We start from the raw sequence: 18,479 nt of genomic DNA, 5'->3' as shown, positions 1-18,479 counted from the left end.
CACTGTAACCGCTAAACTGATATATAAAAGCAACGGTTGCACATGTTTGCTTGCATGGTGTTAAAATACAAAGGTGTTGCATATCTTTCTCAGTGCAATACAGCAACTTTCTGTGGAACATTTCATTTCTGTGCAATAAGCAATTTCTACAGCCAAGTTTCTAGGTTTTTGTTTACACCCTGTCTACGGTGGACACAAGCGCCATTTGTCAGGTCTAAAGCAGTGATGCTTTCCACATTGCACGTGGCGTGCACGGTAAACACAGATGGTAAATGAACGTCAGGTTCTGCATCTAACATATTTCTACTTCCTAAAACAACATAAATGCTTTGGAATGTTATTTCCAGTGTACACTCAAAACAGAATTGCTCTTGTAAAACAAAAAAGACTTCCTTGTACATCTTTTTTTTTTCAGAATTATGGCGCTGACATTGCATTACAATGATCTTACCGTAAGTGTTTAATAACAGACCACTTGTATTTCTAATCAACATCATAAAAATAGCATATTCTATTGTGTGTGTATTTATATATAACACATACACAGTCACAGTTCAATATGTTTTTTTAGTACAGCATGGGGAAATAAACAAGTTTTTGCTTTTATTATCCTCCCTATTTTTCTTGTAAGAGTGGGTGCAGCCATTTGTAAATTTAATGGTGTCATCAGTGTCATCAGCGTCCAGCTATTTTTAGCTGTGCAAAACAGCTCGTTTTGCTGTATGATATTGCAAATTGTCGTGTTTTACCGTGTTATTTCGTAATTATATCGTAATTATGAACACACTGGTTTGTAGTGCAAACGATTTTACCGTTTACTGCATGTCGTTATTCTTCTCATCATTTTCCTATAGCGGCTAATGAATCGTAAATCTCACCCATAGGCTTAGTTCCGCACTGAAGAATAAGGTGGAAACCATGGTTTGTCTGAATATTCAGTTCTGATTGGCTGGCAGCAATGCACATTAGTTCCAAGTTCTGACCTTTATTACAGCCTAGATACTACATCACTACATTATAGTCCTCAGCAACGAGGTAAAAGGAAGACAGGGCGGGACATATCCAGCTGCCCCGCCCCCTTTTTAAAATAGCCAGTACCGTTTTGTTTATATCACAGCTTGGGCCAAAGCTGTTTAGCTCTCTAAAGCCGCATTTGACAGCATATGACAGCCACAATCTCATCCATATCACATTATCCACATATAAAATAGTCTAGAATTCAAATATGTCCGATACGTTTTGTGGTCTGCGCCAATTAGCGTATATGATTCGCTTCATGCTAATCATTTCACAAATTCTGTGAACAAGTGACAGATTTCACCCGCAGCTTCAGTGTCTATTTATAGCGTTGGGGGCGGGACGTGTCGGATTCTAGAGGGCATTTGATTGAACAGAAAGTTTGATGAGAAGCTAAAGTGCAGGGTGATCGATGATCCATATTGGCGGAAGTGAGAGTCTGCAAGTTTTGAATGCTTGTATCTTCTAAATGAGAATTTTGTCATTGTTTTGGAGCACACTAGCTTACAGATAACCTTAAAGGAGTATGTTATTTTGGTTATTTTCTTTAAAAAAAATGACAATTTACATAGTTTTTAACCTCAAACGCCCGTCTTGTCTAGGTCTGCGTGAACTTTTTGAAGTAACTTTGCAGCTACATGTCAACTAATTCTCATTAATTTGCAACTACATGTCTACTAACTCTCAGAGCAGACTGTTAGGTTAGGTTTAGGGTTAGTAGAATAAGTTGACATATAATTGCAAAGTTTAGAAGAGTGTTAGAAGATATTAAGCAGACAGTCTACACTGTAAAAAACAATTTGTTGAGTCAACTTAAAATAATTTGTAACCCAGCTGCCTTAAAATTTTAAGTTCAGTCAACTCAAAAAAAAGTTTATTCAACTTGAAATGTTAAATTATACTAAGTGACAACTTAGATTTTTGAGTTGAATCAACTTAAAATTTTATTTTAAGTTGTTACTTAGTACAACTTAACATTTCAAGTTGACTAAACTTATTTTAGTTGACTGAACTTAAAATTTTAAGGCAGCAGGGTAACAAATTATTTTAAGCTGACTCAACAAATTGTTTTTTTTGTTTGTTTTTTACAGTGTAGTTGACATGCAGTTGCAAAGTTACTTACTGTTAGTAGAATGTCGAAAGTGGACTATCAAAATAAAGTGTTAGCAAATCAGCTTACATCAATGTTTTACCTTTTTATTTTGTAAAGGGCATTTGAACTTATTTAAGATTAAAAAGTATATGAATTGTAATTTTTTTTAGGAAATGACCGATCGTTTTGCTAGATACGACCCTTATACTCGGTTCATTTAGAGCCCTTTGAAGCTGCATTTAAACTGCATTTTGGAAGTTCAAACTCAGGGGCACCATAGAAATTTTTGTTGTGGAAGTGAACTACTCCTTTAACATATTCATACTACAAGCCAAAAAACTTCAATTTTAAATTCCTGGGGACTTTAAATTCTCAATGCTGCCAAAGTGGGATAGTGCACTAAATAGTGCATTAAAATAATTTTATGCACAAATAGCTGTGCTTACTTAAACAGTGGTTTACTGAACAAACTGTGTTTGTCTTTAAATAAAAAAGCCTGTCATTAATGCTTTCTACTGCTCCATAGCTCTTCAAGCTACAAATACAAATGCAAATTTCTCAGTATTTATTTAATTACACTTAAAGAATAAAAACAACACTGTATAATATACTAGTGCATTTTGTTTTGCGTATCCGTGGGAACCTTTGATACTGTTAACCCCATTAAAGCAGAGTAAAGCTGGCTGGACCGCAGACAGTGCTCTCTGCACCTTTTTTCGAAACTGTGGTGAGAGTTGGCATGTGTTAAAATGGGTAGTTTCATGACTCTTAAAGTAAAAGGCAAAAAAATAACCATGCTTAGATCCACAAGGTTTTCTAAAGCTACAAGCATCCTTGCAATTCTGTTGCTAGCAGGAAAGCATGGATGCTATTCAAGGGTGAGCATAAGTGTGTCATCCGTACTCTCTTTCTCTATTTTGCTGGTTTGTGGTTAATGCATCATCAGCAGTTAAAGTGCATTTGCTAAGAAATAACACTTGCATCATCATTCTTCTACTTATGCAGTTGTTGCTAGTTCCCAGTATGTCATGATGGTGTCCCCAATAGGAATAATCTGACTATACCCATTGTTCTTTACATGTAGAGGAACAGCAACAACTTTTGCCAGGGAGATCAGCACCAAATCAGAAAACAAACTAGTATAAACCAGCTTGGTGCAGCAAGGAAATTCACAAAGCTTTTTACAAATCACGACTGAATTTGTTTTGCATGCTAATTGCAAGTTTGAACCGTGTTAGTGAAGAGCTTCTCCACCCTCTTGGACTTGATAGGGCCACATTTTTCCTGGCAGTCACACAATAAGTATAAATTTCCAACTTCACTATTTTTAAGGAAGTCAAAGTGAAACCTTATAGGAGCTAATTTGTTGTGGTATGCAGTTGCTATATGACATTGTGTCGTGATAGACTGCCTTCACCTCCAGTGACAGATAAGACCAAACCTGTTCAATTACATTTTTCTTTTCTGCCGTAAGGATTGTATACAACTGTGTAAGCAGTTTTGTATTTCACAGGTGGCTCACTTGGCAGTCTTTTTATAAGAGAAATAAACTAGCGAAGGAATAAAATGCACGCTGTTAATATAACCGCCAAGTTGGTACATTTACAGTTGGTTCGCACAATTTAGTTTAAAGTGTGCATGTGGTTTCTAATACAATGACACTGATACACTTTCAAGTGTGACATAAGTATCTAATCTGTTTTGGGGCGATTGGCTTTCTCAGGGCCCTGTATGTGACTTTGGTGTTTGATTTCAACCATTGTGATGGTGTCCTTTGCTTAGTTAAGGGTGGCAGTGCCACTTTAGTCCGTAATACGACATTCAGTATGTGGGCTTAGCCCAAAATGTATGCTAATGAGACAGATGACAAAGAGTTTCAAATGCTGGGGGAAAGTTTTTGTGTCATAATCTCTGGATAGAAACGTGAAGTCACTTACATCAGCCCAAACGTTTTTAAAAGGTATTTTATTCAGTCACAGACCTTACAAAAGTTGCCGTTTCTGGCAAGTGGTTTACAGTGCTTTTCGAATAAATAAGAACAAATAAATAATGTCAGTTTCAACAATTATCCATCGCGCACAATATGTGCACAACACAAACTTTATAAATAGAATAAATAGAATGAACACTGAATTTCCACCATTCTTTGAAATGATGATCAAGACTTCTGATTCTTTTTGGTTAATTTGGCTTGTCGTCTCCTGCGCTCTTTGTTCTTCAGGTTTCTCAGCTGTGTTGCTTCCCTGTAGACGCGCTTCAGCTCGAACAATGCTTTGCGCTGGACGACCGGATCATCAGCCTGCAATTGTAAAGTAGTTAGTAATTAGTAAAATAAGAAATTTCTACTCTAGTGCACTTTTAGTTTTCGTATCTGCATGCATTGTGAGGGAAAAAAAACAGGACCACGAAAACCTTGATTACCCGCTTTTAGAAGTAAAACTCCTTTTGTGTGGTTACCAAAGGCGGCCTTATAACCAAGGCTACAGTCAAATTCATTTATTTTTTTTATTGTTTTGTGGCCAGAACAAACTATTTAGAGGTGGTACATTTTCTCAGTTCACCAGCCTTTGGGCCTTCCTATTTATAACTCTATAGCAATGATGTTCAGGGCTTCTTGGTGTCAAGTTTGGTTTCATAGAAAAACGGTTGTCTCACCTTTATCGCCCATAGGGTTTCTGCATACGTCTTGAGCTCTGCACTTTTGCCTGGGAAGTAGTTTTTTTGCAGTTCCTCCAAGTGGTCTTTAACATGCTCCAGTTTTTCTTTTGTAGCTTCATCCTTACTATCATTTTCCATGCGAGTGAATATCCTGTTGTATGTGTCCATTATGATGCTCATCAAAAGATTCTGTTCAGTTTCCTGCAACAAAACAAAAGCATTTAACACAAGATATGCCATATAGGATGTTCCAAAACAATACATCCTTTGGCTAGACTGATATTTAGGTATTTTAGACCACCGATGCCACGCTGTGACACAAAGGAGGTTATTTACCTCAAGATTCACCCTTAAGTCTTTTATGACCCGTAGGAAGACAGGATGTGCATTGTGTAGCTCGTGGTCATCTTTTATCTGGAAACAAATGAGAAGGTTATCGTTTCGATCAGTTACTATTTTAGTTACTATTCTCGCTTAATCAGATAAATGTGTTTATTATTAGTGCGCTATATCTGAAACCCAGACTCAGCCTACAGAGCAGACATGTTCCATTATACAAAAAAGACCAGTTTCAGTATGTATGAATGATAGACTACACTTCCTGTTTTTGTCTAATATGTCTCTCAAACATCCAATTGCAGTAAGGTTAGCTGGTTTGTAAAGCCAGCTTTAAGCTTTTAGTTTGCCAGCTTTCCAAAAAAGAACTGGAATGGTTTGCGGCCTGTCTTACAGGCCGAACCTGAAACGGTACACCATACCTATGCCGGTTAACTAACATCAGTGAACTTTTTGGACTCCTTTTTCACTTCCTGTCTGCGACGTGATATATCTTTGAAACCCGAACTGTTCTACTTACATAGTACGCTTTGAGCTCATCGATGCTCTTGTCCAGGTTCTCGGAGACGCTGGCCTCGCCGTATGTCATCCATCCCAAACTCAGCAAACATACTCCCCAGAAAAAGGCCATTGTTTGTTGCGCAATCATAGTCCTTGTTAGTTTGAGGTTCTCGACCAAGTTTGACTTGTATTCCTGTCTTTTAAAAGCCGAAGTTAACTTTTTAAGCCGTCTCGCGACACCCGACTGTTCTCGTGTCCTGGTAATGGTCTGAATGCATGTGTTTGACTGAATGGGGGTATTTATAGTTATGTGTGAGAGCAAGCAAGCGAGCTGTGATGAAGGTGTGAAATTGTGTGGCTTTTACAGCCGAAGTTTCCTTTAAATCACAATGCACCATCATACTCAACGCTATCGAGCCCACTACGCATCTTCTAGCCTGGAATCCTGTGGATGGCACTAGGCGGGGCTGTTCGTGGCTTTGTGGTTGGGAATCTTTATGATGATTAAGTAAAGGCTTCGGGACACGTGGGCCTGAAAATTGCTTCACGTGTGGCCACTCCAATGAAGCGTTTACATGAATGGCTCCTAGTTGGAAAGGAAGTAGTGGTTTTTTCTTATCTTAAGGTTTCGGACTATGACCTTGCACCAGGTTTCTCAGCTTTTGTTCTTATAAGCTACTTGTGTCACTTGTGTGCCTATAGCTTCTACATGCATTGATATGCAATAAACTTGTCTATACATCTCTTTGTGCAAACCGACAGCTAGGAGATCAGAAGTTTGTTTTTTATTTTACTTGCTTCTTTTTTTTAGTTGAATAAAGCTTGTTCTGTTTAATACAAGAGTATTAACGTTAAACTTTTTGTAGTTTTCCTCTTAGATGCAGCTGGTGGAAAAACTCTCAATTCACACATTCACTAGAATTTCTTTAGAATCACACATTGAGCTCAGACACAGAAAAAAAAAAAGATTATGTAGATTAAGAATGACTTTATGACTCTCTGGTGTCAGGAAAATTGAGTTGTGCTGAGGTGCAACCGGCGTTTGAGGTTTTAACACTTCATCAGCTCATCTCTGCATGCAGAGAAAGAGAGAGAGAGTGAGAGAGAAAAAGAAAGAGAGGGAGACAGACACAAAAGTGATGAGTAGTGTGAGACAGGTACAGTTTCAGGGAGGTAAAGGTAATTTTCTCATTAGGTCATTTGAGGTGACACTACATGTATGTAAGAATAGAGGAAGGCCATCTGAAATCTAAAAAAATCTTGACTTGACTTTTCGTCATGATTAAGATCCTCCAAACGGTTTGGTTATGGTTAGACCATAAATGCCAATGATAGAAAATCCCACATTTACATGTGTACGTAATAAAAAGTCGGAAAAGTGTGAATTCAGTTCCTATCGGCTGTCACTCAGATACTCCAGACCTCAATGTTGGAGGTATGTCGCAATTTCCAGCTGAGTGTCATAGGTGTGGTTGATTTTTCCGCGGCTGTGGTTGTGTACGGTGTTACCCCAGACTCCTCATTATACATCATACAGACTACGTGGAAACCAAAAAGGATATTCCTTCAATGAACTGCTTGCTTGACATTTTCACATGGTTTCACACATTATTCGTCAGCTCAAAAACCCATATTTTGCTAATCACCTCATGTTAAAGATATACTTGAATTAAATGTAAACCAGAATTAGAATTACCTTTACTGGATTCTACTGGATGGTTTGTAGTGATCCAAGATAAATGAATGGCTAATCATTCGAAATCGCTCTGTGACATCCAAGTTTCTCATTTTTAAACATCTGTGGTCATGAGGATGTAACCAGACATTCAATATTGGGAAAAAAAATAGAAAATGTCATTGCCAATATTATTCTGCGGATGTGACAGGTGTTATATAAAACAACCTACTTTGCATTACATCTCTGAGAACTGACCTCATGACCTTTGTGTTACTAGTGCCATTCTCTGTGCTTTTACATGCCATCCTCTAGCGTTGCCAGATGTACAATAATTATTGTATTTGTACAATAATTTTGACCTTTGTACCATGTATGATCAATAATAGAAAAAAATCCCATAATGTACGATCATTTCAGAATTTTGTGACACTTCAAATGATGGTCATTGTAATCATAGGGCTTCTTAAACTCATTGATCATGCACACCTCAAAGTGTGCTGGAAACAGAATGCCCTGCTTTTAAGCCAACGAGCACTATTGCGGTCCTTGACGGCATCAAATCTATATCCCCCTCAACATCTGGCAACACGCATGCTTACGATGAGAGTTTGAGCTTCTCTTTTATTATCTCCCTTAGGAGAAATTTGTCTTGGGGAATCAAAAGAGATCAAATACACTTATTCAATTACACTTCACCAAAAAAACATATCTCACTACACAATCCTAAATAATACACCAACATTACATATTACCCATCACATTACCCTCACCCACACGACAGTTTCAGTCACTTATTAATTAATAATTTAATAGTACCTATTAAACTTACAAGTTGGTAATTATATGGCTTGGGTCACCAATAATTTTAAGAATCTGCTTCCAAACAGACCTCTCAAAAATGTCCTAAAGAGAAAGTGGGGACGACATACCAATTCAGGAGTTCGCCTGCCCATCCAGTCCTTATGGGCAATGGTAAACAAACTTGGCTTGCTGTCCTTAATCGAGGCTTGAATGCAGAGTGCAGAGTTCGACCCCCCATTGCGATATTATCTAGACGGAGAATAACAGAAACAGAGGAGGAGAAGGGGAGGTGAAGGGATGCCGGAAGAACGGCGGCTGGGACGGTGCAATGAGAGCTGCTTATATAGGCTCGTAATGATGATTGGCAGGACTGAATGATTAGGCTCCTCCCGAACCTCCGTTTGGAACTTCATTTATTTTTCCAGCTCTTCCACATTTTGAAGTTGTGACCTAAGTTTCATCAAATCTATATCCCCCTTAACATCTGGCAATACGCAGACCTCCAGACAGCGACTCGGAGGTGGAGTTTGGACCTTTCCACTAAAGTACGGCTAGTTATTTATCTACTGTGGTAATTCGCAGGTTGTGTCAAAAAGTTGTTGGCAGATAAGCAGCTGTATTCGGTACGTTTGACTCATATATTCAAACGCTCACCGATGTTCCGGAAAGCAAAACAATCCATTAAAAGCTGGGGGGTGAAAACTTTTTGAATATTTAGGCAAAATAAGAAAAATGTTCAGATCTTCATTCTGTTCAAAAGTTTACACCCCTGTTTCTCAATGCATAGTTTTTCCTTCAGGAGCATCAGTGAGTGTTTGAACCTTTTGTAATAGTTTCATATGAGTCCCTCAGTGTCAAAAGATGGATCTTACATCATACAGTCATTGTTGGAAAGGGTTCAAATACAGAAAAATGCTGAAAAACCAAAGAATTTGTGGGGCCTGAAGGATTTTTCTGAAGAACAGCAGGCAGTTTAACTGTTCAGGACAAACAAGGGACTCATGAACAACTATTATTAAACAAAAAAAACACAGATGTGGTTCATTTATGTAAAAACACAGTGTATGTAAACTTTTGAATAGGGTCATTTTTATGTTTTCAGCTATTATTTTATCTTGTGGACTATATGTAAATGCCTTTTATGGGAAAAATCTTATTCAGGTCAGAACTAAATAAAAAACTAATGTGCATTTTGTATGATCCTTCTCTTTTTGGTAAAATATGTAACATTTTGCAGATTCTGCAAGGTGTATGTTAACTTTTGACCTCAGCTGTACACTGCCCTCCAAAAGTTTGGAAACCCCCCTGGCAAAGTGTGGTTTTGGATGATATGAGCATAAATCCTTGTAATTTTTTGAAGAAAATACATTAAAGTAACTTGACATTATCATTGCAGACCAGCAATAATAATTTTCATTTTGATTACATAATAATGGCAATATATACATGTCAAAATCAGACATGCCCCTTTTCCAGCTGTGATGCCAGGTTACTCGTTTAAACTTGGCCTAAGTTTTTAAAAGATTTTTGGGTCAGCACACCTTAATAGCTTCAACAACTGATTGCCAATTAAGTTTAGAATACAATGAATTTAGGCCCAGATTATGCAGAGTTTTAATAGCTGCTAATGGTGGATATTTTGATTAATCGAAAATGTACGTTTTTTTTTCCTATGTATAAACTGTTTATGTAATAAAATATGTTTTTGTAGTTTGTGTTATCCCTTATCAGTGCAAGATTATCACAAATTAAAAAAGATTCATGTCAATATTGTCCAAAACCCTACTTTTCTAAGGTGTTTCCAAACTTTTGGAGGGCAGTGTATATATATTAAGTTTGTTATTGAACAAGCAAGACGTTAAATTAATGCAAAATATGTTTATTTCAATTACCCATTCAGCCAGTGAAGCTCTCAAAATATTTCAAGCAAATCCAGAGTTAATAACCAACATTTACCATTTCAGTACACTGTAAATGAAGCAAACACACTTGTAATGAGAATAAGTTAGATTTTAAGTTAAGTTCCTTTGTGTTATGGTGTAGTAGAGTACATTACAAAATAAAAAATAAATAGTTATTTTTACATAATTTATAAATAAATAAGCTAATACAACAGCAAAGCACTAGTTTACTACATTGAAGACAAGACTTTGGGATCTCCTCATTGCACCTTGTCATTGATGTTTTTCAGTGTAGGCCCGCTTAAACACCATGAGAAAGTCATTTAATGCTCCTCCTTGGACTGTTCCATTTTTCACCTTTGAGAGAACAAAGATATGTATCAGATATCATATCATACAGCCTTTGACTTTCGGAAACTCCTTTAAAATGTTAAACTGTAGTTTTGTTCACTTTATGTTTACCTTGACTGAGTGAATGTCCTGAAGCTCACTCCATACTTTCTGTTCTTCACTGTACTTGTGTTTCAGCTTGTGCATCTCATTCATTACAGTGTTTAGACTGGCTTTCACTTCTTTCTCCTCAGACTTGTTTAGCATGTCTTGGAAGATGTCTTCATAGATTTTCAGCATTCTTTCAAGCAACAGCGCCTCACAAGAGCAGGAATCCTTGGACTAAGAGAAACAAGCATCATTAGCACAACATAAAAATTGCTTTTTCACATTTTTTTAGCATTTTTAGCACAGGCACAGTAAAAACTTACATTCAGCTGGTCCAGATAAGACGCAAAAACTGACTTTCCAAGCCATTCTGGTCCTTTCGTGTTCTAAGGAAGGGCACAAAACAGCGATCGCTATGAATAAATTACGAGTTTTTTTGTGAACCCCAGCCCCTAATTTAAGATCAAACTGTCATAACATTCACTGTGCAATAGATGTGGTTTCTGAATCACCTGGTCTTCTTGATAATATTAGCTGCAATACAGAAATGAGTTGCGTCTAAAGTGATTCATCTTGCTTACACAGACTGAGTTGCTTTCAAACCCGCTACAGAAGTTCGCGACAGTAGACATCACTTACATAATGCGCTTGGAGACTGTGGATATTTGTATACAGCATTTGATTCCTGTCGCTTTTGGACCGTCGAAATCTGAACGCGTTGGTTGTCTGAAGAGACGCTACTAGCAGAAGTCCACACATCAGCACCATGTTGAGCCAAGAATCCATTCTGTGTGTTTGTGTTTCAGTGCCGTGAACCAAGCGACTTCAACACGACGTTGTGACCTGATGTTAGTCAGCAGGTGAGTGTTGATGCTCGGAAAGGGGCCGGGGGTTTATATAGGTGCACAGCCTAAAAAGAGCAACAGTATGAAGGCGGGAGTGGATGTGTTTGGGGTTTTGGGGTTTCTGTGGGCTACTTTTCTATGAAGGTTTCCTTTAAATCAGAGATGTGATGCTCTTAAGTAAGTGACGTTACAATAACTCCACACGCCAGGAACAACCTGAACGGTTGGACACGGTGGCTTTTGAGAATAGCCAAGGTTGAATAACCAATCTGTTTTCGGACCTTTGTAAAACCGGGTTGAGGGCTTGTTGACATACGCATGCAATTAGTCATCACCAAACTGAAAGTTGGGTCTTTATCAGATATTATTTTTTTTGTGTGAAAATGAAACAACGTCAGTGGTATCGTCTGGTTTTATATCTGCTAACTAAATCTAACTGCCATCTGCCATCAGTGTGCATTAATATGTATTGTTTGCATGCATATCTGTAATTGCATATGTCTGCATAATGACCACAAGTGTTTGTTTATGTGTGAAAGTTCATGCATATGTACCTTTGTATATTTGGTGCTGCAAATGCAATGCATACATACTGCATAATGTAAACGTACTGCATACTTTTTGTACTTTTTTTATTCCATATGCAGTACTTTGCATTGGTGGTTAATTTGTGGTAATGTAAATTTGCTTAATCTACAGCTTACTGACTGTGGCCGCATAGTTTTTCAGTTGAATTTCCCTGCAAACTGTGGTGTAGCAACAAACATCAGTTCTCTGAATCTGAACCTCAAAAATCTTAAAACCATGGTGAAGATGTAAATGAAGCTGTGTGCAGCAAGCTGAGGGATGGACTTTGTATACAGTGCAGTACAGTGCAAGTTTCAGGAACTGCTTCTCCTATAGTACGCTGGCGGTAACAGTTTCAAAGCTGTGGGTTCAATTTCCAGGGAAGGTGTGAACTGATAAAGTGTACCTTGAATGCAATATAGGTTATTTGGACACAAGTGACGTTATTATCAATGTCTTGGTTCAGCAGTTTACATACATGTACACGCGCTGTTTCCCATTCCCTCGCTTTTCCAAATATATCCCTGTGCAGTCTTCATTGCAGAGCACAAAGAAATATGAAATATAAGGTATCTTAGATGATCATTTTATGTAAATGTTTCATTTGACAAGAACTTCAAAAGGAAGCTGTATTGACGTCAGAGTTTCCCATCACTAATGGCTTTCGCTTTCTTAAATTAAGTGGAGACACTGCAGGCAAAAACACTGCAGGTTTTTTCATGCACCTGTCAAGTTTGAGATTTGGGGTTTTTGGGGGTTTTTTTGTTTTTGTTTTTTTTTTTTTTGACTAGTCGAAAGAAAACATCCAAAACACACTGTTACGCATTTCTTTTATAGCACTTGCGTCAATAGATTTCAATTACAATACATATTCTTAAAGGGCTCCTATTATGCTTTTTCACTTTTTGAATTTTAGTCAGTGTGTTGTTTGTATGTTTGGGCATAAAAAGATCTACAAAGTTACAAATCTCAAAGTCCACTCCAAAGGGAGATACTTTGTTTTTAAACAATCCGCTCCTTTGGACTACAGCATCAGGGTTGCCAGGTTTTCACAACAAAACCCACCGAATTGCTATTCAAAACTAACCCAAAAGTAGCCCAATCGCATTTTGAGGGGGGGCAGCCCCTTAAAAATCATGTTCCCCTGGTAAAATTACCATTCAAGGACATGAAAAACCTGCGGACATGAAAAACATCCCGCGATAACAGTGTTAAAGTAGCCCAATTCCGTGGGAAAACCGTGGACTTGGCAACACTGTATAATGTTTGTTTTCTGGATGTTATGATGTAACACAGTCTATTAGAATATCATTAAAATAAATCCCGCCTACTAAAATTAGAATGGTTGGGGGCTGAGTAGGGACGAGGTGGGGGATTAGCCTAACTTTAGCAATGCAGTGCGGAGAGCCACTTCTGGGATGCTTTAAAGGGGTCATCGGATGCCCATTTTCCACAAGTTGATATGATTCTTTAGGGTCTTAATGAAAAGTCTCTAATATACTTTGATTAAAAATTATCAATGGTTTTGTAAAACAACACCCTTTTTACCTTGTCAAAATGAGCTCTGCAAAAATCATCTCATTCTAAGGGGTTGTTCCTTTAAATGCAAATGAGCTCTGCTCACCCCGCCCCTCTCTTCTCTCTTTACATTAGCCGCTAAACTTCCTAACTACCACGTTATAAGGAAAGGCGATCGCAAAGATTCATAAAAAAACGCTTATACTCCCTTCTGCTGTAAGTGAAGCTGGATCATGAATGATTCGCACGAACATAGACGGATATATGTAGATCGGGAGACACATTCCCTTCACAAACAAACGTAATCTACTGCATCTTCAGCGGCTCAGATGTCGGGAATAAATGATGACCACTATGTTCATTATTACATCCAGCAACACAACACCTCAATCGGTCAATCGGAGATATTCTTGTCTAACTTGCATCCCTGCTCTGGCATCAAAATATCGAACGTTACCGGACTGTGACAGCTGGTCTAAGGTGAGAGCTCATGTCAATCAACTATTGTGGGAGCGGCCTCTGTCGGTGTGACGGCACACCGACAGGCATCTGAGAACGGCTCGATTTGAAAAAGGGGATATTATTTTACAGATTAATTAAAAACCACTGCATGGATTTTTATCATTATAGGGTAGATTTGTACATACACTGCCAACACACATTAATGTTCAAACAACATGAAAAAGTGAACTTAGCATCCGATGACCCCTTTAACAAGCCGCGGGGTGGCAGGTATAAACACAAGCATTTACTAGAGTGGCCACGATCTGCTCCGGTGGCCGTGTCAGAGCCAAGCCATAGATGTGTGCAATATAGGGGGTCGAAACACATGCGGAGGTGCCACTGATGTAAACAAGCATTGACCGCGATCATCTCCAGTGGCCGCGTCAGAGCCCTAACACGCTGCAGACGTGTGCAGTGTGTGGTAAGAGATTTAATCATCATACAGTGTAGATAGCTTCACTTATAACGTGACTGTTTTTTTTAAAATGCATAAACATGCACTAGGCCAGACTAATCAGTGATGATGTTCTTTGCTCGTTTTCTGTAGCTGCTTTTTAAATAACTACGGAAATCTAAGTATTATAATTAGTAAATTACCATGTTTTTATGCAATTGTTGTCATGTTAAATACAAATTCATATTAAAGTCATATTAAAAACATTAGGCTGCTTTTAGCCTTATTCTAAAGCTGGTTTTGGGCAATGAAACTAAGTATGTAAGTAATTAAACTAGCAGGATAATATCATGTATTGGCATGTATCTCGCAGGCTGACGATAAGACCCAACACTACTGTAGCTTATTTTTTACTCACCCTCCATGCATCCTAGGTTTCCGTCTTTCAGACGAATGCAATCAGCTGGGGAGAAAAGTATTACAATAATGTAAATTATGTGAAAAATAATGCGTCTCCACCAAACATGAGAGCATGTTTTAGTACACCAATGAAAAATATCAAAACTTTGTAAAAGAGCATAACAGGACCCCTTTAAAGGAGAAGTCCACTTCCAAAACAAAGGTTCACATATAATGTACTCACCCTCTTGTCTTCTAAGATGTTCATGTCTTTCTTTCTTTGGTCGTAAAGTGATTGTTTTTCAAGGAAAACATTTCAGCATTTTTCTCCATATAGTGGACTGCTATGGTGCCCCGATTTTGAACTTCCAAAATGCAGTTTAAATGCGGCTTCAAACGATCCCAAATGCGGTTGTAAACGATCCTAGCCGAGGAAGAAAGGTCTTATCTAGCGAAACGATCGGTTGTTTTCATAAAAATAATACAATTTATATACTTTTTATTCTCAAACACTCGTCTTGCCTTGCTCTCCTTGAACTCTGTGTATTCTGGTTCAAGACAGTTAGGTTATGTCGAAAAACTCGTCGTTTTTCGATCGTATTTTCTCCCTCAACTTCAAAAATCATTTCAAAATCATCCTACATCGCTGCAGAAGTATCGACCCAGTCTTTGCAAAGTACACATGAAAAGAAGATCAAACACCCTTAACAAAAAAGGTAAAACAGCAATATTTTGAAGTTAAGGGAGAACATGAGATGGGAGTTTTTCGACATACCCTAAATGTCATGAACCGGAAAAAAACAGTACAGGCTGAGTGAGACAAGACGAGCGTTTGACATTGAAAAGTATATAAATTATATTATTTTTATTAAAATAACGGATCGTTTTGCTAGATAAGACCCTTCTTTCTTGGCTTTAAATGCTGTTTTCTTTAAGAATTAGGAGTTTTTTCTCCTACACTGAGCCATAAATCTCCACTTCAGTAGCACTTACACACACCAAACTTTACATTTTTATTCCTGTCTATATCCTGAAGGTTTTTACAGAGGGATTTATTCATGTATAATTTGCTTGATTATATACAACATGGTATTCCCCCCCAAAATTGTGAAAATATATTGTTTTCTGTCTTCTAAGTATATCGTTTTCTAAGTATTTTCTGAATTATGGAGTGACAAAAATGAGATACCCAAAATTCCCTCTGTAAAAACATTTGACTGTAATATGTCAAGAATTTTGAAACTGACTTCATCCAGTGTTTAGATTTCTGTACTAGAAATGTATGCAAATAAGCGCATATTTCATTAAATAATGCCTCATTTGCATATTTAAACCTAACATTGTAGAAAACTTGTAATACAAAAAATGTTCAATCAACTGGGTAAGGCGATCATTTTTTACCCTATTCAATCTGCATTTTTATGTGTGATTTTTTGTACTAGCTCATGTAAGACTTAAATCTTAGGCAGCCAGCTTAAATGAAACATTCATTTTTTTATTTCTTTATTTCTTTATTAATTTCAACTTCAAAACTCTGAACATCAGCTTTTCGTTTATGCATTTCATAAATGATCACACAAGACATAAATGAATGCAAAATGTTTATTTTATTTGTTTAATTTAGTCCAGTAGGATAATAAATAACAATAATTTAAATAATTAACTATACAGCAGGAGAAATTAAGATGATTCTTGTCCTGGCGATTGTGTCTGCTCGTTTTTCTCGGTGTAGGCCAGTTTATACAACATGAGAAAGGAAGTTAGTGCTCCCTTCTGGATTGTGTCATTTGTCACCTGTTTGAGAACAAACATACATATACTATATCATAATCAGCATTTAACTTTAGTTACAGACAGTGTTGGAGAAAGTTATTTTATTAAAACGTAACTGTGTGGAAAGTAATGCATTACGTTACTTTTCGATTACTTTTTCACCTGAGCTGGGCTTGCTTATTTATTTTTAATAACAGAAAATGCAAAGTTATATTTTTGGCGACTGTAAAGGCCCTTTTGTGTAAAAACAAAGTAACTCAGACATTTAATTGTAAATTGAAAAGTAACGCATTACTGTACTAGTTACTAGTAAAAAAGTAATCTGGTTGTGTAGAAAAGTAATCTGATTATGTAAAAAAAGTAATCTGATTACATAACTTGTGTTACTTGTAATGCGCTACCCCCAATACTGGTTACAGATCAACTAGAACTTATAATCTTACAGACAACTTTTATACTCTTTATTAGTACCTCGATTGAGTGAATGTCCTGAAGCTCCTTCCAGACTTTCTGTTCTTCACTGTACTTGTGCCTCAGCATTTTCACCTCATCCATTAGATCTGTTAGGCTGGTTTTCACTTCTTCATTCTCAGCTTTCTTTCTCATCTCTTGGAAGATGGTTTCAGTGATGTTCAACATTCTATCAAGCAGCAGAGCCCGGTAAGTGCAGGAAGTCTTGGACTAAAAGAAATAAGCATCATTAGCATCCCTTCCAAATTTTAACATTAGCAACTGTAACAGCCATTTAAATACTTACTTTTAGCTGGTCCAGATGAGGAAGCAAAACAGATTTTCCAAAAAATTCTTTGCCAGCTATATCCTAAAAACCAAACATAAGAGAATGACTGTTATAAATTAGCCGCAAACTAAGGCATAAAGTGATCTATGCTTGCACAAACATGTTTAAGACTACATAAGTTGCCAGTAAACGTTACTTACATAGTGCATTTCCAGAGATTTGAATTTCTCTGTTACTATCTTCATCATTTGCTCTTTGTCATTTTGGGACTGTGGAAGTCTGGCTCCGTCAGTTCCTTGAAGAGACACTACTAAGAGAAGTGCACATGTCAAGCGCACCACATTAAACCGAGAGTACATTTTTTTTTTTTTTGCTGTAAACACAATGCCTGAACGTGACGCTAGTCAGCAGGTGAGTGATTTTGACGAGGATGGGGCTGTGGGTTTATATAGGTGCACAACTTAAGAGCAGCAACGAACACAAGAGTTGCAGGGAATGCCCATCTGGTTTTGGGGTTTCTGCGGCATGATCTTCTAAAAAAGGTTTCCTGTATTCCGGAGATATCCTGCATTTACCCAACCTCATATGCAGCTTTCATAAGGATTTATATGACTGTTGTTTATCGAACATTGCCATGGTTGCAAGCCACTGAACAAGCCTTCGAGAAACTGGGTCGCCAACCTTTTCAGATGAAATATGACTCAACAAACTGAAAGCTGGATCATTATCACATATATGTAGATTTAAAGATTGTGGTATAACTAATGTCTATGTGTGTGTGTGTGTGTGTATATATATATATATATATATATACTTTTTTTTCAGAAATGTGCTTCAATACACATGCTACACACACAGATTTTATATACATACATGCTTTGGTCAATCACAATTATGATAAAAATTTGTCAAATGTGTCATAATTATGAGATAATATCTAATTATGACATACTAAAATACAATTATGAGATGAAAAGTTGATATAATGAAGTAAAAGTTGAAATCAACAAAATAGAAGAGAAAGTATGAGTCATAATCAAAGTGACTTTTTATGTTGTAGTTTCATGTTTTTAGCTCATAATTATGACTCAGTTTTCAATTTTGGTTTATCTGTTATGACTAAGTATCTGACAATGGCGTTTTTAATCTCATAATTAGTAGATAAATTCTAATTATGACATACTAAAATACAATTATGAGATGAAAAGTTGATATAATGAAGTAGAAATTGAAAAATTAACAAAACTGAAAGTATGAGAAAGTATGAGTTGTAATCAAAATGACTTTTTATGTTGTAATTTCAGATTTTTAGCTCAT

At 37.1% G+C, this 18,479-nt stretch overlaps 3 protein-coding genes across 3 annotated transcripts; all 3 read right to left on the bottom strand.

Annotated features, from left to right (window-relative positions):
• Nucleotides 1-4,060: 4,060 nt before the first annotated feature.
• On the bottom strand, nucleotides 4,061-5,889 carry ifng1 (interferon gamma 1). The gene is made up of 4 exons (XM_051108212.1): nucleotides 5,625-5,889; nucleotides 5,105-5,182; nucleotides 4,766-4,969; nucleotides 4,061-4,409 (listed from the first exon to the last, which is right to left on the bottom strand). The coding sequence occupies exons 1-4, from the start codon at nucleotides 5,751-5,753 to the stop codon at nucleotides 4,269-4,271; spliced, it is 552 nt and encodes a 183-aa protein (XP_050964169.1). The 5' UTR covers nucleotides 5,754-5,889; the 3' UTR covers nucleotides 4,061-4,268.
• Nucleotides 5,890-9,951: 4,062 nt separating this feature from the next.
• LOC127164464 (interferon gamma-related) lies at nucleotides 9,952-11,289 on the bottom strand. The gene is made up of 4 exons (XM_051108428.1): nucleotides 11,063-11,289; nucleotides 10,747-10,809; nucleotides 10,448-10,657; nucleotides 9,952-10,342 (listed from the first exon to the last, which is right to left on the bottom strand). Exons 1-4 carry the CDS (start codon nucleotides 11,207-11,209, stop codon nucleotides 10,259-10,261), a joined length of 504 nt encoding a protein of 167 aa, XP_050964385.1. The 5' UTR covers nucleotides 11,210-11,289; the 3' UTR covers nucleotides 9,952-10,258.
• Nucleotides 11,290-16,238: 4,949 nt separating this feature from the next.
• On the bottom strand, nucleotides 16,239-17,521 carry LOC127164591 (interferon gamma-related-like). The gene is made up of 4 exons (XM_051108603.1): nucleotides 17,363-17,521; nucleotides 17,181-17,243; nucleotides 16,895-17,104; nucleotides 16,239-16,444 (listed from the first exon to the last, which is right to left on the bottom strand). The coding sequence occupies exons 1-4, from the start codon at nucleotides 17,519-17,521 to the stop codon at nucleotides 16,331-16,333; spliced, it is 546 nt and encodes a 181-aa protein (XP_050964560.1). The 3' UTR covers nucleotides 16,239-16,330.
• Between the last annotated feature and the right edge of the window lie 958 nt (nucleotides 17,522-18,479).

The sequence above is a fragment of the Labeo rohita genome, chromosome 4, assembly GCF_022985175.1.
Source record: "Labeo rohita strain BAU-BD-2019 chromosome 4, IGBB_LRoh.1.0, whole genome shotgun sequence".
NCBI lineage: Eukaryota > Metazoa > Chordata > Actinopteri > Cypriniformes > Cyprinidae > Labeo > Labeo rohita.
Note: the sequence above shows the minus strand (reverse complement) of the source record. Positions and strands in the feature narration are given on the sequence as shown.